This window comes from Sesamum indicum, linkage group LG4 (genome assembly GCF_026168435.1).
Source record: "Sesamum indicum cultivar Baizhima isolate 11 linkage group LG4, ASM2616843v1, whole genome shotgun sequence".
Lineage (NCBI taxonomy): Eukaryota > Viridiplantae > Streptophyta > Magnoliopsida > Lamiales > Pedaliaceae > Sesamum > Sesamum indicum.
Genome location: NC_142660.1, coordinates 2,957,070 through 2,976,734, shown reverse-complemented (window position 1 = coordinate 2,976,734; position 19,665 = coordinate 2,957,070). Strand labels below are relative to the sequence as shown.

General features: G+C 38.0%; 4 protein-coding genes across 11 annotated transcripts; 3 read left to right on the top strand and 1 right to left on the bottom strand.

Annotated features, from left to right (window-relative positions):
- The first annotated feature begins 3,114 nt into the window (after positions 1-3,114).
- On the top strand, positions 3,115-6,914 carry LOC105159999 (uncharacterized). 4 transcript variants are annotated; one of them, XM_011077239.3, is made up of 5 exons: positions 3,115-3,275; positions 3,679-3,769; positions 5,170-5,394; positions 6,172-6,271; positions 6,582-6,914. In XM_011077239.3, the coding sequence occupies exons 3-5, from the start codon at positions 5,215-5,217 to the stop codon at positions 6,836-6,838; spliced, it is 537 nt and encodes a 178-aa protein (XP_011075541.1). In that variant the 5' UTR covers positions 3,115-3,275; positions 3,679-3,769; positions 5,170-5,214; the 3' UTR covers positions 6,839-6,914. The 4 variants fall into 4 exon arrangements, with proteins under 4 accessions (XP_011075541.1, XP_011075540.1, XP_011075542.1 ...); XM_011077238.3 differs by having other exon boundaries at positions 5,137-5,394; XM_011077240.3 differs by lacking the exon at positions 3,679-3,769 and having other exon boundaries at positions 3,117-3,275; positions 5,137-5,394.
- A 369-nt stretch (positions 6,915-7,283) lies between these two features.
- LOC110011844 (uncharacterized) lies at positions 7,284-14,978 on the top strand. 4 transcript variants are annotated; one of them, XM_088879434.1, is made up of 3 exons: positions 7,284-7,904; positions 8,127-8,226; positions 14,842-14,978. In XM_088879434.1, exons 1-2 carry the CDS (start codon positions 7,407-7,409, stop codon positions 8,211-8,213), a joined length of 585 nt encoding a protein of 194 aa, XP_088735560.1. In that variant the 5' UTR covers positions 7,284-7,406; the 3' UTR covers positions 8,214-8,226; positions 14,842-14,978. The 4 variants fall into 4 exon arrangements, with proteins under 4 accessions (XP_088735560.1, XP_088735561.1, XP_088735559.1 ...); XM_088879435.1 differs by lacking the exon at positions 14,842-14,978 and adding an exon at positions 8,956-8,974; XM_088879433.1 differs by lacking the exon at positions 14,842-14,978 and adding an exon at positions 8,560-8,689.
- LOC105160083 (putative xyloglucan 6-xylosyltransferase 5) lies at positions 8,852-10,409 on the bottom strand. The gene has a single exon (XM_011077347.3). The coding sequence runs from the start codon at positions 10,181-10,183 to the stop codon at positions 8,852-8,854; it is 1,332 nt and encodes a 443-aa protein (XP_011075649.1). The 5' UTR covers positions 10,184-10,409.
- GN (sec7 domain-containing protein) lies at positions 11,576-18,013 on the top strand. 2 transcript variants are annotated; one of them, XM_011077237.3, is made up of 3 exons: positions 11,576-11,757; positions 12,784-13,524; positions 14,041-18,013. In XM_011077237.3, the coding sequence occupies exons 2-3, from the start codon at positions 12,790-12,792 to the stop codon at positions 17,671-17,673; spliced, it is 4,368 nt and encodes a 1,455-aa protein (XP_011075539.2). In that variant the 5' UTR covers positions 11,576-11,757; positions 12,784-12,789; the 3' UTR covers positions 17,674-18,013. The 2 variants fall into 2 exon arrangements, with proteins under 2 accessions (XP_011075539.2, XP_088735558.1); XM_088879432.1 differs by having other exon boundaries at positions 12,703-13,524.
- The last annotated feature ends 1,652 nt before the right edge of the window (positions 18,014-19,665 follow it).

Sequence of the window (19,665 nt, the reverse complement as noted above, 5' to 3'; positions counted from 1 at the left end):
TGGAGCGATTCCAACACTCACTTGAGACTATTCACCGTAGATTCCACCGAGTGCTATCCGCATTGTGCGCTATGGCACCCGAACTAATCACTCGCCCAAATTTTACAGACACTCATCCTAGTGTGGCTACCAATTCAGATTTCTACCCTTACTTTAAGGTAAACGTTGTATCTTAATTATCTACAAGAAGCCGCCTTGCATTGCCAACTAATTACTAAGCAATTCATAGGCATATAACTATTATCAATTATTACTTTAATATTTTTTTTAACGAACCATAGGATTGTGTCGGAGCGATGGATGGGACTTTGGTGCCGGCATGGGTCCCGCGGATAGATCAAAATCGATATCGATCTCGTAAAGGACGACTAGCACAAAACGTTTTGGCTATCTGTGACTTCGATATGAATTTTACATACGTGTATGCTGGGTGGGAAGGGAGTGCGGCTGACGCACGTGTCTTGAATCATGCTATATCACAGGACCAAAATTTCCCTTTTCCTCCAAATGGTGAGTAAACAAGTTAACATAGTTCCATTATACTCCATAGTTATTAAGAAAGAAGCAATTCTTATATTATCAATGCTGATAATAATTTATGAAGTACTGCAGGCAAGTATTATCTAGTGGATGCTGGATTTACAAACTATCAATGTTTTCTTGCGCCTTACAGAGGTACTCGATACCACCTAGCCGAGTATAGGGGCCATGGTCGCCGATATCGAACCCCACAGGACCTATTTAACCATGCCCATTCTCGTTTAAGAAATGTAATTGAGCGTTGCTTTGGAGTATTGAAGAAGCGGTTTCCAATATTACAGTGGGGGATGCCGAGCTACCTTCTTCAGCACCAAGTGGATTTAGTTATCGCTTGTTGTACACTTCATAACTTCATCCGTAGGTTCAGTCATGATGACATTATTTTCAACGAACCAGAAGATGAAATTCCTCCCGATATGGATTCATTCTACCATAGAGAACATCCTACCGTGACTGAACTAGAAGCACAACGCATATTCCGCGACAACATAGCAATGCAGATGTGGGCATCTTATAATCCAACCTAGGCATTGGTAAATGTAAAGTAGACAATCCGAATGTAATGTTAATGTGCAACTTGTGACTAGTGTGTAACAAGTACGAAATGAGGATTGTGATCCAAAATTGGTTAATGTCGTTACATTCAGCCTATTTTACTACCTTTAAATGTGTTCGACATATAATTTAGATGTTCATAAGATTTTAATTATGATATCAGCTTGGTGTATACATGTTTTATATTTTATACTTTAAGATTAGTTTTTGCAGACATGGCATATCGTAGATACTTGGAACGGGCTGGCTTTCCACAGGAGGAGCATTGGACATTAAATGTTGAGCAGCGCTTAATGTGGATGACAACACCCGAGTCCCCATGAGAGATGATCGACGTGCGGAGGCACACATGAACCAGTGGGTTCGTGGATTACGACGGCATTTTGGGTATCATTACACACAAGATCAGGTCCGTCAGAAATTTTATGAATTGAAAGAGCGATTTCGTCAGTTCCACGAAATCACTCAGATACCAGGAATTTATTATGATGTTGAAACATTTTGTATGGATTTTCCTGATGAGCTACGACCACATACGACACGGGTATGTCATGTTATCGCTTTAATTAAATTATTGCAACCTAGTAACTGTTTATTCCGAATTACTATTTATTTTTCATTGATTGATTGTCAATATGAACCTGTTGTAGATCTACCCGTTGGCTAGACGATACTACCAGTATCCAGAGCCTCATTACCCCAGCATGCTCGAGATATGGGGCCCAATTAGACTACCGCTTGGGCCAGCTGAGTTGCACAGTGACGGGGGGCATAGCCGAGATAACCCACCGCGTAGTTTTGTGAGAGGTGGCGAAGAAGCCCCCATTATCATATCGGGATCCACTGCACCAACTCACCAAACGCATACCCATATTGCCAGTTGGGATGTTGAGGAACAGGTAGCTCGTGGGGATGGTGGCCCACGATTGGCGCGCAATATTTCATTAGCGCCACGTAGAAGTCTGGACATGGGTTCGGGAGTTGGTGGGATCGGGTCATGGACAGATTACATTCGTCGCTTTGGCGTGCAATCCGACCGTGGAGGCCATTCGCATAGTGAGGGAGACAGTACAGCACGCTCGCGGCGACCAACCGGAATTCCACCACGTCGACGTGACGGTCCTTAAGTATTAGTGGTGTTGTAGAATATGTGAGCCAGTCACTTGTTGTCATATGTTAATTATAAAGTTAACGGGAACATGATTGTGTGCGTCATTTATCATTCAATGACTTAAGGGTTTCATTGTCATACTTTAATTAGACAATACGCCGTATTAATCCAAAATATATTTTTCAAACCATTGGAATCTGTAGTTATAAATTATATTTAGTTAATATTGGATTATGTGGATCTTCAAATTATAAAAAATTGAAGGATGCATTAGAGAGTTGATATACATGTTAGATGTATAATATTTTCTTTGGTGATGTTTGTATTTTTTATTTTTAAATGCAAATACATTTTATTTTAACCACTTAATATTTTGTACATAATATTTTCTACATCATTGGAATAATTAAAAAATTTTAAAAAATACAAAATAATAGAAAAATTCTATGCGATTAATTCATATATTACATTATTTGAATAATATATTTAAATTTATCACCTCGAACAGAACGTCTAACAAAAAATATTGTTAATCCATTACTAGAGTGCATTTAATTATTTATAAAAGTGTATCTACATAAATTATTTTTTTTACATTTCCATACATATATAATTAGAAAATAAAATTTATTTTAATCCATTCACAACTAAATAAATTAAATATATTTTTATACATATATATATATATAAATATATACAAAAGAGACATGATTTGACAATGAACAGTACTTTTTGTCTCCCACTACCCAACATCAAACATACCATACTTATTTTATATTATCTCCAAAAACAAATCCAAACATACACACTATCTCTAACTTATTTTTATTTATCTTTATTTTTCTCTCTCTATCTCCACAAAATACCCTAAAACAAGTTAAAAACAAAACCAAACATTATGATCTCTTTCTCTCTCTTTTTCTCGTTTCTTCTTCCTTTTTCTTTCTCTCTCTCTTTCTATCTCCATTGTTTCTCCTCTCTCATTTCTTCGCCAAACCCATCTCTTAGAACCCTAGCCCCAAATTCACGGCAACAAGGACGGAAAGTCGGCAACGAGTACGGATACCAGGTAATCCTTCTTTCTCTGTTGCATTTTACTTATTCTTCTTTTTCTTTGGTTTGGGTGTGTTTTTTGTATCTTCTATTTTCTATAACGAAAACAAGTTGAAGAAAGGGTGAAAGTTGTGAAAGTTCATGACTGTTGTAGCAGTTTATATGTAAGATTAAAGTTCTATTATCATACTAATCGAATTCAGGGGCACATTGATTTGTTTAATTCTTGTTGTTGGATTCTTGTTTAATACTAATCGGATTCTTTATTTGTTTAATTCTTGTTTAATCGGATTCAGGGGCACTATAATTTGTTTAATTCTTGTTGTTGGATTCCTTCTTCTCCAATGTTTCTCTCACTGTACCACATATAAATCTGGAAATTTGTTTAGAGTTTGAGATTGAATTGTTGAATGTTTCAGCTCATCGGCTCGAGCTCGAGCTCGGAATACAGAGTCGGGCTCGAGCTCGACTCGTTGCCACCCCTACTGAGTCACATCTACCAGCAAAATGGTCAGTTAGTGTTTGAATTATTTTCTTCTTGATATATGTATGTGACTGATGTTAGAGCATTTGTTTATTTTGTTGAAAGAAAATTAAGGAATTGGTCGGTTGTTCCCGTTTATTCTGTAGTTGATTTCCCGTTTTGTAGATTGATTTTGGTCCACAGGGTTATGAACCCAGTTACTCGTGGTTCTCTGTGTGTTTTCGCATTTCATAATGAGTTTGCTTTACTCGTTCGTCTGTATATATGTCTATACGTCTTCGTCTTTCGTTGCAACTTGTTTATGATTCATATAATCGAATGAAAACACAGTTTGATGTTAATTTATTATAGCTGCTTAATTTCTGCACGACCCGTTTCTTCCGAATCATTGAAATCTAACATGACAAACTACAGAGTCGGCATCCATGTTTTTGTCTCAGCTAAAGATAAGCAGGCAATCCGCAATCCTGTATTGCTGATAAATTAGACATGCAGTCTGTCCAGCCCGTTTTAGTCGAGGGGCTTGCTTTCTGTTTACCTCCATTAGTTAGTGAGGATTGACTGCAGCTATTGATGGGGATTAAATGGGTTCCAGCTTCTGTTAAAGTCCAACAGGAAACCTTCAGAAATGACATTTTGATTCCTGATTTGGATAGCAATTTTGCCATCAGACTTAATTCATATACCACTCACAACATGTTTGTGTACATTTGGATAGCAATTTTTCCATCATAGTAGTATTATAAATGATAGCATGGCAATCAGATATATAAACATGAAGTAAAAATCGATGCAGTAGACTCTATTTGTGTTATTAACCATATCAACACATGGTAGGAGTTTCCTCCAACATTATCACAATTTGTACAAGATAGAATGTCCGAATAATTTTCTATAGAGATAAGCTAAACTCAGTGGTTAGGCAATAGGAAAACCATAGGGGCTTCGGATAGGAATAACATCATGCATCTTAAGATGAAAAAGCAAACAAAATGACCCACGTAGAGAAACCATAAGATTTCATCCAGCCACGGACAAAGAATTTCAGTAACTATATGTGCTTACAAGTAGAGAAAGATAGCATGGAGATGAAAGATACTTGGAAAACTGGCTCTAAAGCAGGGTTATGTTTTCGGGAAAAAAAAGTTTCTGTTGATTATTCTGTGTTGTGGTATCAGTCATGATCTTTGTTTGATTCTTTGTAGACAACTGCTGTCCAAGATTTTTGATCTTGCTTTCTTGTTTCTCTACTGTGCGAGGTTCAGTGGACTGTGTAGTTGTTTATATTTGGCTTTATTTTCTAGACGCTCCTGCGATTGCTTTTTCTTGAATTGAGTAAAAATTGTATGGTTAATGAACTCTGAGCTGACTGAAAATTTTGTTTTCATTGCAGTGTGTTGATTTTTAAGTTTGTTTGTTTTCGTAGTCAATTGTTTCAAGATAGTGAACTTAGAAAGTTGAAGAACATATAATGGGTGAGGCTGATGATGGTTTGAAGTCAAAGAGGGTAGTCTTTGTGACTGTTGGGACGACCTGTTTCGATTCCTTGGTTAGAGCTGTAGACACTCAGGAGGTTAGAGAAGCATTGTTCAAGAAGGGCTATACTCACCTCGTCATTCAAATGGGTCGAGGGTCTTACATCCCCACAAAGGTAATCTGAAGCTCGAATGGGTTATGTGTTCCACTGATCAGTTCATGTGAAAATGGTGTCAAATTTCTAGCAAATAATTCAATTTGATAAAAATAATTTGGCAGCAATATGCACTTGGAGGAGCGAATGCAGAATAGGTAAAAAGAGGGATTGCACGTTCCGTGGTGCTTGGAACTTTGATCTATAAGCAAAGAAGATGTAAAATAATAGAGAAAATATTTGGAGATAAGCTTTTGAAATCATGTTTGCTTTGAAGCCCAATTCATCCTGTTGTATCACTGTGAAATTACTAACTTTTATTGGAATTGGGATTGGTAGGACTTGTCACGTCCTCATCTCAATTTCTTAAATTTTGAGATCACGTTTAATCCTTTATAGCCAGTTGGCCAAAGTATCTTTCATCTCCATGCTATCTTTCTCTACTTGTAAGCACATATAGTTACTGAAATTCTTTGTCCGTGGCTGGATGAAATCTTATGGTTTCTTACGTGGGTCATTTTGTTTGCTTTTTCATCTTAAGATGCATAATGTTATTCCTACCTGAAGCCCCTATGGTTTTCCTATTGCCTAAAGACTGAGTTTAGCTTATCTCTATAGAAAATTATTTGGACATGCTATCTTGTACAAATTGTGATAATGCTGGAGGAAACTCCTACCATGTGTAGATATGGTTAATAACACAAATAGAGTCTACTGCATCGATTTTTACTTCATGTTTATATATCTGATTGCCACGCTATCATTTATAATACTAATATGATGGCATCGACTTTTCAGTCTACCGGAGAAGACGGGTCCCTTTCTGTGGATTATTTCACATTTTCGTCAAGCATAGCTGAGTTTTTGAAGTCCGCATCTCTCGTTATTAGTCACGCAGGTGTTTAAGTTTTCATAATACCAAAATTACGTTCTGTTTTCTATCTTCCACCTTATTTTACTATATAGTTAATTTTCCACAGAAGTGAATCCATCGCCTGCATCTTGTGGCTTTTAACAGGAATCAACTCATTTAGGGACGATCTGTATACCTTCAATATGTTTAGTTTTCATGTATTTAATAAGCTCAAAATGTCATGCCGATTCCCCAACTTTTGAGTTCAAAAGTAGTTGTTTCTCCGTTCTTGGAATAACTACGAGGTGGAGAGGAAGATAAACCTGACATTTTTGAGTTTTACTTTGTTTTCCAGGTTCAGGAAGCATATTTGAGACGTTGAGACTCAGAAAACCCCTCATTGTTGTAGTTAACGAGGATTTAATGGACAATCACCAAAGCGAGCTGGCTGAAGAATTGGCGGAAAGAAAGCATTTGTTCTGCGCTCGTCCCCAAACACTTTATAAGACCATTTCTGCAATGGATTTGGATTCTCTTGTAGCTTATCAACCTGGTGATGCTACGCCGGTTGCTAAATTTATTAACAGGTTTCTAGGTTTCACCGACGAATGACAAGGAAATGTAACATACAGTTTCACTGTTTACGTTAAATGTTTACTTATGAAAAATCGATACGTTACTTAGTTAACTTTGTAATGTGCGCTGATTTAGAATCATGATATCATTGTCGAGGGGACTACTTACTGAACAATGAATTTCTCGCACATACACTTCCTGAAGGTTCATTTTCTTTCTAGTGAAGGTGTAAGGATAGTATGAGAGCATATGTAATAAGGCAGGCTGCAACTAATCTTACATTTTTCTGCACAAAAAAGACAGAAGATGTAATAAACTTTGAATAAATTAAACTGAAAAAATGCAAAAAAACAAAAGGAAATCTATGTTAAAAGAACTGTCCCACCTATCATTATCATATTCCACACTTTATTTGCTGACATGGTTTTGCTCTTGCTTTCCAAGAACTAGCAGCCAAAGCCAACATCTTCAAGATATTTCCAGCAAAATATCTCAGCTCAAGATCTTTTACAGAACCACTCTAAATTATATCCTCATAGTATGGATAATACTGGACCAAAATGAATATCTACATATACTTTGATTAAGAATAGGAATCGTTAACATGGAAAATGATCAAGTTTCGGAAGAACTGGCTGACTGGGAGCATGTTCAGTCCCCGTTTTCTACTGTTACTGCTAACCTTATCGTTGATCACGAAAATCCAGTGACCATTAAAGATGACTTCTATAGTGAAACATCGGTTTTTCCACCTGGAAATCACGAGGACTTGCCTGTTGCTACTCCACAGGATGATGATCAGCGCTTGCAAGAACCAGAACCAGTCAATTTGCACCCGCCATTGGATGGTTTAAGGAAGTGGAAGAGGCTGCATTTGGGAGTTATACAAACTGGGATTTCTCACGTTGCTGATAAAGTTAGAAAATATGTTACTTGTAAAGTTGGTGTCTGGTTGCTTGCCTGGACAGCAGGTGGAGTTGCTGCCATGGTGCTGGTTTCCGTTTTGCAGAGACGAGTTCTGATTTGGTGGCGGAGGCGTATGCAGAGAGGCAGCAGCAGCAGCAAGGAGAGCCTCATGCTTGTCCTTAGAGAAAAAGACAAGGTTTGGACTAGAAATTTTCTTGGGATTTATTGGCTTTTACTGCTGATTCTTTGTCTGAGTATAAAATCTTCTAAATTTCCTTGATATTATTCACTGGATTAGTCTACTTAGTCTCCATTAAGTTGTTGGCATAGAAAGACAAATCTTCTTGTATGTGCAGTGAGCACCTCTTTCTGCTCTAATTTCGTTCTTTCATGCTAACCTTTGTCTGTGCTTCTGCAGAAAATCGACCAACTACTGCTCCAAATTGCCCAAATGAATGAAAATTTGCTAGCACGTCGGAGGGTTCCCGTTATTCAAGTAAAATGAGTAATTACACAAGGTAAGTCCATGTATACACTGTATCCTCTGAGAGGAGACACATAGAAGCTACAATATTTAGCTTAAATCTTTCACTTAGACGTTGTTTATATTACGAGAGTTCTATACCCAGATTACAACCTTATATTTGTTGTTCGGAACATCAGGATACGCTGTTACATATGAGTACAATGGTTTATGATATCACTCAGTAGCACATTATAACCGAAGCTGCACCTGAATTCACTTAAGTCCTGATAAAATGAGTCCAAAAAATCTTCTTTTTGGATCCTTTGATTTCAGACGTTTAAACACATTCCATAGTGATTAGTACTTTCTTGCATCATGTCTCCAGAGATCTCCTGTCATTTAAAAAGAGGTAATGGAATATGGTGAGTGGAAACGAAGATTTGGAGAAAGACCAGCAAGTTAAACCATGTAAAAGCTCTTCGATGTAAAGTGTCTGGTAAAATCTTGAATTAAGTTATAACGGGTGTCAAGAAATCTACGTAAGGTTAGAAAATTGATGAACGACCAGTCCTATATATGAATCTTATAAGAACAGACTATACAAACGTATCATACATATGTTCAATCAGAAAACTACAAGAACCTCTACGTTTCAAATGTCGAGGCGGAGGTTGATACTATTTCTCAGACATACTGCTTCTGTACATTGAAGTTCTTATGTTAATGTTATCAGTAACATCCAAAGGCCTAGTTGTTTCATTTCTGATCCTTTTGACATTAGGACTCAAGAGCCCTCTATGGCTAAAACCGTATGATTTCAGCAACTGATTATCAGCGAAATTGAAAGCTTTCTCCATGCTCTGTAAACACCTCTCAAGCGAATAATCCCCATAACCCCCACACGGTTTACATCCCACGAAATGAGTCACAAACGGCCATCTCTCGTCTCCCAAGCCTGGGTGATACCTCTCAATATACTCTTCATACCGATCAACTAATCCCACCCAGTACCCGTGCAAGTAGTATGAATTCTCAAGAAACACCTTATCCATCCATTCATCTTTTCTTGAGATCAGCAGATATATCAGTGCAGATTGGTCGTCTGCTTCAAATGTTGGCCTGCCCTTCAAGTTAGCCGTCAGAATCTTCCCAGCCTCATCACGTACACGGCCCTTTGGCCCCATCGGTGCCCAGGAATCGAGCAAATTCAACGACCACTGGCAATTCCTTATCAGAAAACTGCCGGTGTTCAAAGCAATCCAAGACTTTTCTTTGAAAAGCAAACTGGGATATCCATGAACAACCATATTATAGCGATCGTATTTTGATATTGGGATTTCAAAGAACATATCAGTGAAGAATGCATCACTGTCCATCCACCATATCCATTCCACTTCTGGATGCGATAGCATCAGCATTCTGATTAGAGGCAGCTTCGTCCAATATCCAGCTAACTCCTTGTCAAGATGAGCCATATTGTACACAATTTCAATGTTATGCACTCTGCAGTAGTCAATCTTGTTCTTTAGAGACTTCAACAGATAATGATCACCAATGGGACTATTGCACGGGCTCGGCTGAGACCCCGTTACGAGTAACATCCGAGGTCTCCCATTAACATGGCTCAGAAAACCATGGTGTTCTTGAAGCCATTTCTGTCTTGAGCCATCCCAGTTAAGGATCTTGGGGCCTAAAGTGTAGGTGTCATTGGAGCTGATCACAGATTCGTTGTCGTTGTCGTTATAGTCCGACCGGATTTCAGCTATGATCCGATTCGTTTCTTCCATTTGGCTCGTTCTCGTGGTTTCAGGGAAGGAGGAGAACAATGAGATGCCTATGGTGCCTCGGAAGACAAGAACAGTGATCACACCGCATAAGATGGTTATCCTAAGGTTGCTGCATTTTTGGCCGCCATGCAAGCGGCGCCTGCCGGCTCCCGTGGCTCTGCCACCGCGGATCGTGGTTGTGGGAAGGGTAGAGTTGGTGGAGAAGATCCTCTTCAGGCCCATGTAATAACACCCTGTCAAAATTGTTGTCCTAGAGACAATTTGCACTGTGTGTTGTGTGTGTTCTCTTGATCATTGAAGTATTAAAGTGATGACCATCATAATCAACAAATATTTATGCATGCAATGATGAAAATCATACAAACTATGGATTCTTTTTTCATGCATACGTGCAAGCATGTCTGCATCATATGTGTAGAAACAAGACAACCTGGATTCTTCACTTATGTTCATTTTTTAATGTGACCCTTTTTTTGATCTTTCTCTCATTTCCTTATAATAGTAATTTTCAAAAAAATATTGTTGGTTTTCTTTGTTTTTTTCTCTATGGGTGCGGAAGATTTTTCGCATCCTAAAAAATGGAAAAAAATTAAATTATTTTCCTCAAAAAATTAGGATAAAATATTTATTTTTTAAAAAAAATTCTTTATGTCTTTATTGATTGTATATCCGGGCACAAATTTAAAATATTTATTGAATTAAAATTCGATCAATTCTTATTTAAAATAAAAGACTATACGTGTGAAAATTAAACGCAAGGTTCCCGATCTCATAATAGAATGCAAGATAAGATAAGATCGCAAAATACTGCGGGATATGATGAGGTTCCAGAAATCACGGATATAGTAATAATTATATTCTTTGCAAAGCGATCGAAGCACACTTGAGTATAAGATAGTCTGTTTTGTTCTCTAAACGTGTTTTGATCTTATCGGGTGAGAAGGTATTTATACTGTATAAGTGCATTTATGATAACTGAAACGAAAGTACAATTTCGTTCTTCGATTAATTAATAACATGCAGTTGTTGTTCTGTCGTGATGGGCGACTTGGCAGTTTGCCCGATAGATCAAAAAGTGTGCGACCTTCTTTTAATGTTTATTAATTGGGGAAAGTCTGTTTTGTCCTTATAAGCTCTCCTGTTCTCCCTCAGCTACTCATTTTATTGTAACTTCGAGTTTTGTATTACAAGCTATCAATTTTGATCATAGTATTAAGAGGATAATTACATTTACACCCTTGATCTATGACCATTTTACATAAATTATCATTTGTCTTTTAAATAATTACACATACATCAGTCAGAAAATATCGATATTATTTACATAAATTATACCTATTTTTGAAAAAAATACATATACACCCTTCAAAACTATTACCTTCATTATACAAACTATTCTTACTTTTTGATTATCAGGGGCGTTTTTATAATTAGATTAAAAATTAGGATTGATTTGTGTACACATATAATAAATTAGGAGTGTAAATATAATTTTTTAAATTATAGAGGATCTACATGTAATTACACCAAACGTTAGGGTGGGGAGTGTAATTATCGCTTTCTCCCTTTCTTAACCTTTTCTTCATTTATAATTTCACCAATCATATTCTCTCTCTACCTTTTTTTCTATAATTTTTCATCATTTTTTATTTGATTTCTCTCACTGTTACTCTTCGTCGACAGTCAAACTGAAAATCCGCCGGCGGTTCATTCTCACTAATTTCGCCGCCGGTCGCCGTAATTTCCTACCTCTAACCCGCGGATCTGCGCTGGGCTCGTGTTCTCTGTTTCCGGAGGTGAGGTTTAGCAACATCATGTTTCTGATTTTTGTTGTAGTTGATCTAGTAGACCGAAGGGATTCTGATTTGCGAATCACTTTTACGGAAAAATTCTGCTACTGTTGCGGAATTGAGCTGTTGAAATTTTAATCGATCCTTGCTGCTGCATTGGGTGATTTGAAATTCAAGTGACAGTTAGTAATCATGAGGTTTATCTTCCGGAATGTGAGTTATTTTTGGGGTCATGGCAAAGTATTGTCGTTGTTACTCTTAGTGATTTGTAGCTAAAGTATTACTCATGCTGAAAAGATAAATTTACTGTGGCGATTCGATGTAGTAATAGTTTTGAGGGTGCGAACTAGGACTTAGCCACTGAATTTCTGCTTCGAAAATTTCGTTTTAGGCTTAAACGTTTATCTCTAGACGTAGTTTCCCTTCTCATGCTTCGTTCCCTTAATTGGAGCCAATAGAAGTGGATCAGCAATACTACCCATGCCTGCATTGCACACTCAGTCAGTTTTCTGGAACCTAAATGATTGGTGCTAGTCTGTCAGCTTGCTTGATATCTGTTGCGAGATAAGGACTAATTCATTTATTGATATCTAGTGGAAGCACAGGCACCAAGTATTTGTAGGAACTAGTAGAGTACAGCATGACAGAAATTCTTTGTGTGACATGTTGCTTTAGCAACCACTGAAGTCTTTGTGGTGGAGGATCGAAGCAGCATTGTTTCCGCGCTTTAGGTTTTCTTATCCATATTAGTGTACTATATTTGATTAATAAAGTGATCATGCCTGTTTGAAGATCCATGATGCCTTATATACAGATTATTTTTCATAAAACCTTCTTAATCTGTAGACTTTTATGATTCCCTTCTGGTATTTCTGAAAGGTGGCTATTTATTGATTGCAGAATCTCAGTATTGCGATCCTAATACTTTTATTTTCCATGAATTTTATCTAGATCACGAGTTGCTTGCTTTAGCTCAGTTCCTTCAGCGCAGTTTCTGATAACTTGTTGGATTTGCAATTTTCCCTAAGTTAGTTTGAGATGGGACGTTTAAGGCTGCAATCTAGCATCAAGGCAATTGAAGAGGAACCAGAAGACTGTGAGGCTACCTCTTCCAATAAGGCTGCGCTGGAATGTATGATTAATTCAGAGATAGGAGCAGTGCTGGCGGTCATGAGGAGGAATGTGAGGTGGGGAGGTCGTTATGTGTCTGGCGATGATCAGCTGGAGCACTCCCTCATTCAGTCTCTTAAAACATTGAGAAGACAAATATTTTCATGGCAAAATGAGTGGCAATCAGTCAATCCTTCATTGTATCTCCAACCATTTCTTGATGTAATTCGATCAGATGAAACAGGTGCACCAATAACCAGTGTTGCATTGTCATCTATTTACAAGATTTTGACTCTTGATGTGCTGGATGTAAATACTGTAAACGTTGAAGATGCTATGCACATGGTGGTTGATGCTGTTACAAGCTGCAGATTTGAGGTTACTGACCCTGCATCTGAAGAAGTTGTATTAACCAAGATACTTCAGGTTCTTTTGGCTTGCATGAAAAGTAAAGCATCAGTTATGTTGAGTAATCAGCATGTTTGTACGATTGTGAACACCTGTTTTCGAGTTGTTCATCAAGCTGGAACTAAAGGAGAACTGTTACAGCGGATAGCACGCCACACAATGCATGAACTTGTTAGGTGCATTTTTTCACACCTTCCAGATGTTGATAACACAGAACGATCACTGGTTAAAGGAGGGAATTCTATGAAAAATGAGGTAAATAGCATCTTATTCTTTGTTTCTCATTTAGATAGTTATTGTCTGGACGTTTACATTTTCATTCTTCTTGTAAGAAGTACTAGGTTAAAAACTGTGGAAAAACTTGGTGTGACCCTATAGTTTATCTTTGTCTCTGGAGCCAGAGAATCTAGCTCCCCCTTTAAGGACTGTGAAGTATACATTTTTTGTGCTGCTCTATTTGTGTGTGTGCATGTGATTGCATGCATGTAGGTGTGGTCTGAAGAAAGTCAACTGATTGCGGCTTATGGGTTCAGATTATTGTGGAAAAATTCTCATTTGGGGAAACCATAATTAGACAAGTCACAACTAGAGTATTGTTTCTTTAAAATTTGGAAGCAATAGAGTGCATGTGTGCAGTAGTGATCAAGTTATCCTTCTAAATACCTGCTGGCCAGCACTGTTAATATGCTAGAACTTCATGTGGATGACTTATTCATGATTTCTTCTTGGCTTATTTATGTTTTGGAACTTCACATGTTTCCCTTGGTGCAGACTGGTGGACTTGATGCTGATTATAGTTTCAGCAGCAAACCAGAAAATGGTGGTGGAACTTCTGAATATGATGGCCAACTCTCAGCTGGAGCTTTTAATGCTTCATCTGGTCTCATCAGCGGTATGATGGATGAAAGTAATGCCAGGACTGATAATGGGAAGGATGCAGTTCCTTATGACTTTCATCTAATGACAGAACCATATGGTGTACCCTGCATGGTTGAAATATTTCATTTTCTCTGTTCATTGCTAAATGTTGTTGAGCAACCAGGAATGGGTCCCAGAGCAAATTCTCTAACATTTGATGAAGATGTACCGCTTTTTGCCTTAGGTTTGATTAACTCAGCAATTGAATTAGGTGGACCCGCTATTCGCCATCATCCTAGATTGTTGAATTTGGTACAGGATGAATTATTCCGTAATCTCATGCAGTTTGGGCTGTCAATGAGTCCCTTGATTCTCTCTATGGTCTGTAGCATTGTCCTCAACTTATATCAGCATTTGCGCACCGAGCTGAAGCTTCAGCTTGAAGCTTTCTTTTCCTGTGTGATATTGAGACTTGCACAAAGTCGATTTGGGGCTTCATACCAGCAGCAGGAGGTCGCAATGGAGGCCCTAGTTGATTTTTGTAGGCAGAAAACCTTCATGGTGGAAATGTACGCAAATTTAGACTGTGATATAACTTGTGGTAATGTGTTTGAAGAACTTGCCAATTTATTGTCAAAGAGCGCTTTTCCAGTGAATTGTCCTTTGTCCAGTATGCACATTCTTGCATTAGATGGTCTGATTGCTGTGATTCAGGGAATGGCTGAGAGGATAGGCAATGGATCAATTGGTTTTGAACGAACTCCTGTATATCTTGAGGAGTATACTCCATTTTGGATGGTGAAATGCGAGAATTATGGTGATCCTGATCACTGGGTGCCTTTTGTTCGCAGAAGGAAATATATCAAGAGAAGGTTGATGATTGGAGCTGATCACTTCAACCGGGATCCAAAGAAAGGACTAGAGTTTCTTCAAGGAACACATCTGTTGCCTGAAAAGCTTGATCCGCAGAGTGTGGCTTGTTTTTTCCGCTATACTGCTGGACTAGATAAAAATCTTGTTGGAGATTTTCTTGGAAACCATGATGAATTTTGTGTTCAGGTTCTACATGAATTTGCTGGAACATTTGATTTTCAGGATATGAACCTTGATACTGCACTGAGGCTCTTTCTGGAGACTTTTCGACTACCTGGAGAATCTCAGAAGATACAAAGGGTGCTAGAGGCATTCTCAGAGAGATATTATGAGCAATCACCACAGATTTTAGCCAATAAAGATGCTGCTCTCTTGTTGTCTTATTCCCTCATAATGCTTAACACGGATCAGCATAATGTACAGGTGAAGAAAAAGATGACTGAAGAGGATTTCATTAGGAATAACCGGCACATTAATGGAGGTAACGATCTCCCGCGTGAGTTCCTCTCTGAACTGTATTACTCAATCTGCAAGAATGAGATTCGCACCACACCCGAACAAGGTGCTGGTTTTGCTGAAATGACTCCTAGCCGATGGATTGATTTGATGCATAAGTCTAAAAAGACTTCTCCATACATCGTAGCTGATTCCAGAGCCTACCTTGACCATGACATGTTCGCTATCATGTCTGGTCCAACGATTGCTGCCATCTCTGTGGTATTTGATCATGCAGAATATGAGGATGTTTACCAAACATGTATTGATGGGTTCTTGGCTGTTGCAAAGATATCCGCATGTCATCATCTTGAAGATGTTTTGGATGATCTTGTAGTGTCTCTGTGTAAGTTCACAACATTGTTGAATCCCTCATCTGTTGAGGAGCCTGTTCTAGCCTTCGGTGATGATGCAAAAGCTAGAATGGCAACTGTTACTGTTTTCACTATCGCAAATAGGTACGGTGATTTTATTCGTACTGGTTGGAGAAATATTCTTGACTGCATCTTAAGATTGCACAAGCTTGGCCTTCTACCTGCTCGGGTGGCCAGTGATGCAGCTGATGATTCAGAGATGTCATCTGATCCTGGACATGGGAAGCCTCTTACAAACTCCCTGTCTTCTGCTCATATGCAAGCAATTGGTACCCCTAGGCGATCATCTGGTCTGATGGGCCGATTCAGCCAGCTTTTATCTCTGGATACTGAAGAGCCAAGGTCACAACCTACTGAACAACAACTGGCTGCTCATCAACGCACGCTTCAGACAATTCAGAAGTGCCATATTGACAGCATTTTTACAGAAAGCAAGTTCCTGCAAGCTGATTCATTATTACAGCTTGCACGGGCACTCATATGGGCTGCTGGCCGACCTCAGAAGGGTAATACATCGCCTGAGGATGAGGACACTGCAGTTTTCTGCTTGGAATTGCTAATCGCGATTACACTGAACAACCGTGACAGAATTGGACTTCTCTGGCAGGGTGTTTATGAGCACATAGCTAATATAGTTCAATCAACAGTTGTGGCTTGTGCCTTAGTTGAGAAGGCCGTTTTCGGACTTCTTCGTATTTGCCAGCGGCTGTTGCCTTATAAGGAGAACTTGGCTGATGAACTTTTGAGATCACTGCAACTGGTTCTCAAGCTTGATGCACGAGTTGCTGACCAATACTGTGAGCAGATCACTCAGGAGGTCAGCCGCTTGGTGAAAGCAAATGCCACTCATATTCGGACTCCAATGGGATGGCGAACCATCGCTTCTCTACTCTCTATCACAGCTAGACACCCAGATGCTTCTGAATCAGGATTTGAAGCCCTCTCATTTATAATGGCTGATGGTGCCCACCTGTCTCCAGCTAATTTCATACTTTGTGTAGATGCAGCAAGGCAATTTGCAGAATCTCGTGTCGGACAGACTGATAGATCTGTCCATGCTGTGGATCTTATGGCAGGGTCTGTTGCTTGTTTGGTACGGTGGGCCCAAGATGCTAGAGAAGCTATGGCAGAAGCAGAAGCTGCAAAATTGTGCCAGGATATAGGGGAGATGTGGCTGAGGCTTGTCCAGGGATTAAGAAAAGTTTGTTTGGACCAGAGAGAAGAAGTCAGAAACCATGCTCTTCTATCACTTCAGATGTGCCTAACAGGAGTAGATGAGATTCACCTTCCTCTTGGCTTCTGGCCTCAGTGCTTTGAAATGGTTATATTCACAATGCTCGATGATTTGGCTGAAATTGCACAAGGGAACCCTCAAACTCAAAAAGAATACCGGAACATAGAAGGGACACTTGTTCTTGCCTTGAAATTGCTCACAAAAGTGTTCTTACATTTACTCCAGGAGCTATCGCAATTGACAAGCTTCTGCAAATTGTGGCGTAATGTGATTGGTCGGATGGAAAAGTATATGAAGCTGAAGGTTAAAAGGGGTGAGAAACTTCAGGAGTTAGTCCCTGAACTTCTCAAGAACACCCTGCTCGTCATGAAGACAAAGGGAGTCCTCGTTCCGACTAGTACTCTTGGGGGAGATAACGTGTGGGAACAAACATGGTTGCATGTGAATAAGATATTCCCATCTCTACAATCGGAAGTGTTCCCTAATCAAGATTCAGAGCCTCTACAGTCTAATCAATCTGATGGTGGTAGAAGTCCTATTTCTAGTGAAACTTCTGCCCAAACCGAATAGCCAGACGAGCAGATAACCTGAGATGAGATGATGGGCAGACAACATCAGCTTATGTTTATTGTACCCCTACCCTTCTTCCACTTTCCAAAGTGAAACTTGCCGCATTAGATTAGTATAGCTGGTAGGTTGAAGTTTCCCCTGTCTGTATCTTTTACGAGTGCTTTACCATATAGGAACCACTTTGAATTTTGTTTTCTGAGCATACAGGACGACAACATTGGCATGAATGAGATGGAGGAGGAAGTTGAGTGGGTTCTTTGCAGAGACTGTAGCATCGTGCTTATATTGTACAGAATTTGAACTTCTAACCTTTATGACGAGTATATTGTAGTTTGTCCCAGGACAGCGGAAGCTTCGCTGTTTGAGTTCATGCTGCTCGACTATGAAATGGCGTTGACTACTGAATCATGTTCTGAAATTGCTTTAAGGCTATATTTGAATGGAAGAATTTGGAGTAAAAATTTTAAAACGGGTACACGTTAAATAGGTTCGAAATTTATTACAATGCTATAAAATATAGTAAAATTCAAAATTCAAAAGTTTGAAATCTTTTGGACAATTGGTTATTTTCAAGGTATTCTCATGAGGCTAGTTATAATTATAATTATTTTATTATTATTTGAAAAATTATTTATACTATCTAAGAAAATCTCATTTTGATCTTATATATTAGGCACCATTCAATTTTGATTTCATTTGTTTTATCTCAGTTTTGGTTCCTATGTCAAATCATTGACCGAATACGTTAATTATCGATAAAGAGGCATGTGCTTTTCACATGATACGTATTTAGGGAAAAATATAAACATAACCTCACATAAAATAGGGAAAAATCATAAATTAGGATTCCTCTACCATTTTCTCTCTTCTAAAAAACACTCAAGTCCAATTTTCAATTCTAAAAAAATGACGTCAACAAGCGATTTGACTTCTGGATGTCTAAGAATCTCATGGACGAATTTGAATCCGAAAAGAAGATTCTATGATTGTGATAATAGTGCAAGTGGGTGTGGATTTTTTCGTGCAGGCAGAACCATTAATGTGCACAAAGGCGAAGAGAATCATAAATCCCAAATATCACCAAACATAAATTATTTTTTCGAAATAAGAAATCATTGAACTTTGGGTCGCGAATACTTATTCTTCTAGTATAATATGCTTTTTCTACATGTTTTTTATGGGAGATTAAAAAAAAACAAGGGTATATGACATCTTTTAGTGGGAGTTCTTGAATATCTAAATAAGAATGGAATTCTCACTCAATAAAATTCTTTCGAGAAGGATCATGGTTGAATAGTCTCTAATAAGAGAGAAGTCGAACTTAAGTAGATTTTGAAACACAGAACCACCTTGGCCTCAATTGCAAAAAAAGACTTTGTCCTACAAAGTACTTGAGTCTATGGGATAGTCTTGCACACACCAAGGACTAGCGAAAGCATGGTTTATATTACAAACAAATTGCATATCTAAAAAATTAGGGGTGATAGAAGCAATTTCAGAACCGCTCAAACTGCGAGAACCAAACTGAGTCAAATTATTTATCACAATTTACTGAGCCAATCATATTTTTAAATTTAGAGTAAAATTACACTGCACTTATTGGAATGAGTTTGGTAGTACTAGAAAAATGGCAAAATTTCAAACCCGTTAAATATATATTAATTAATTTTTAAAAATTATGTACATAAAATAATTTGATAAAATTAATTGGTTGTTAAAAAGATCTAAATATTTAATTTGTAGAAGTCCAAAGTACATAAGTTGTCAAATGTGCATATTGCAAAGCCTACTTTTATATAAATTAGTAACCATCGCACACCATTTTTACGAGCATAATATTTTGAGTTGTAACATTACAAAAGAATCTTTTATTTGTAAACGAAATAATATTGTCGAATTGTAATTTAGTGCACATGATTTTTCATATTCATAATTCTTTAATTCTAACTCATTTTTTGAACTAATATATCAAGACTTTTAATATTAATTGCA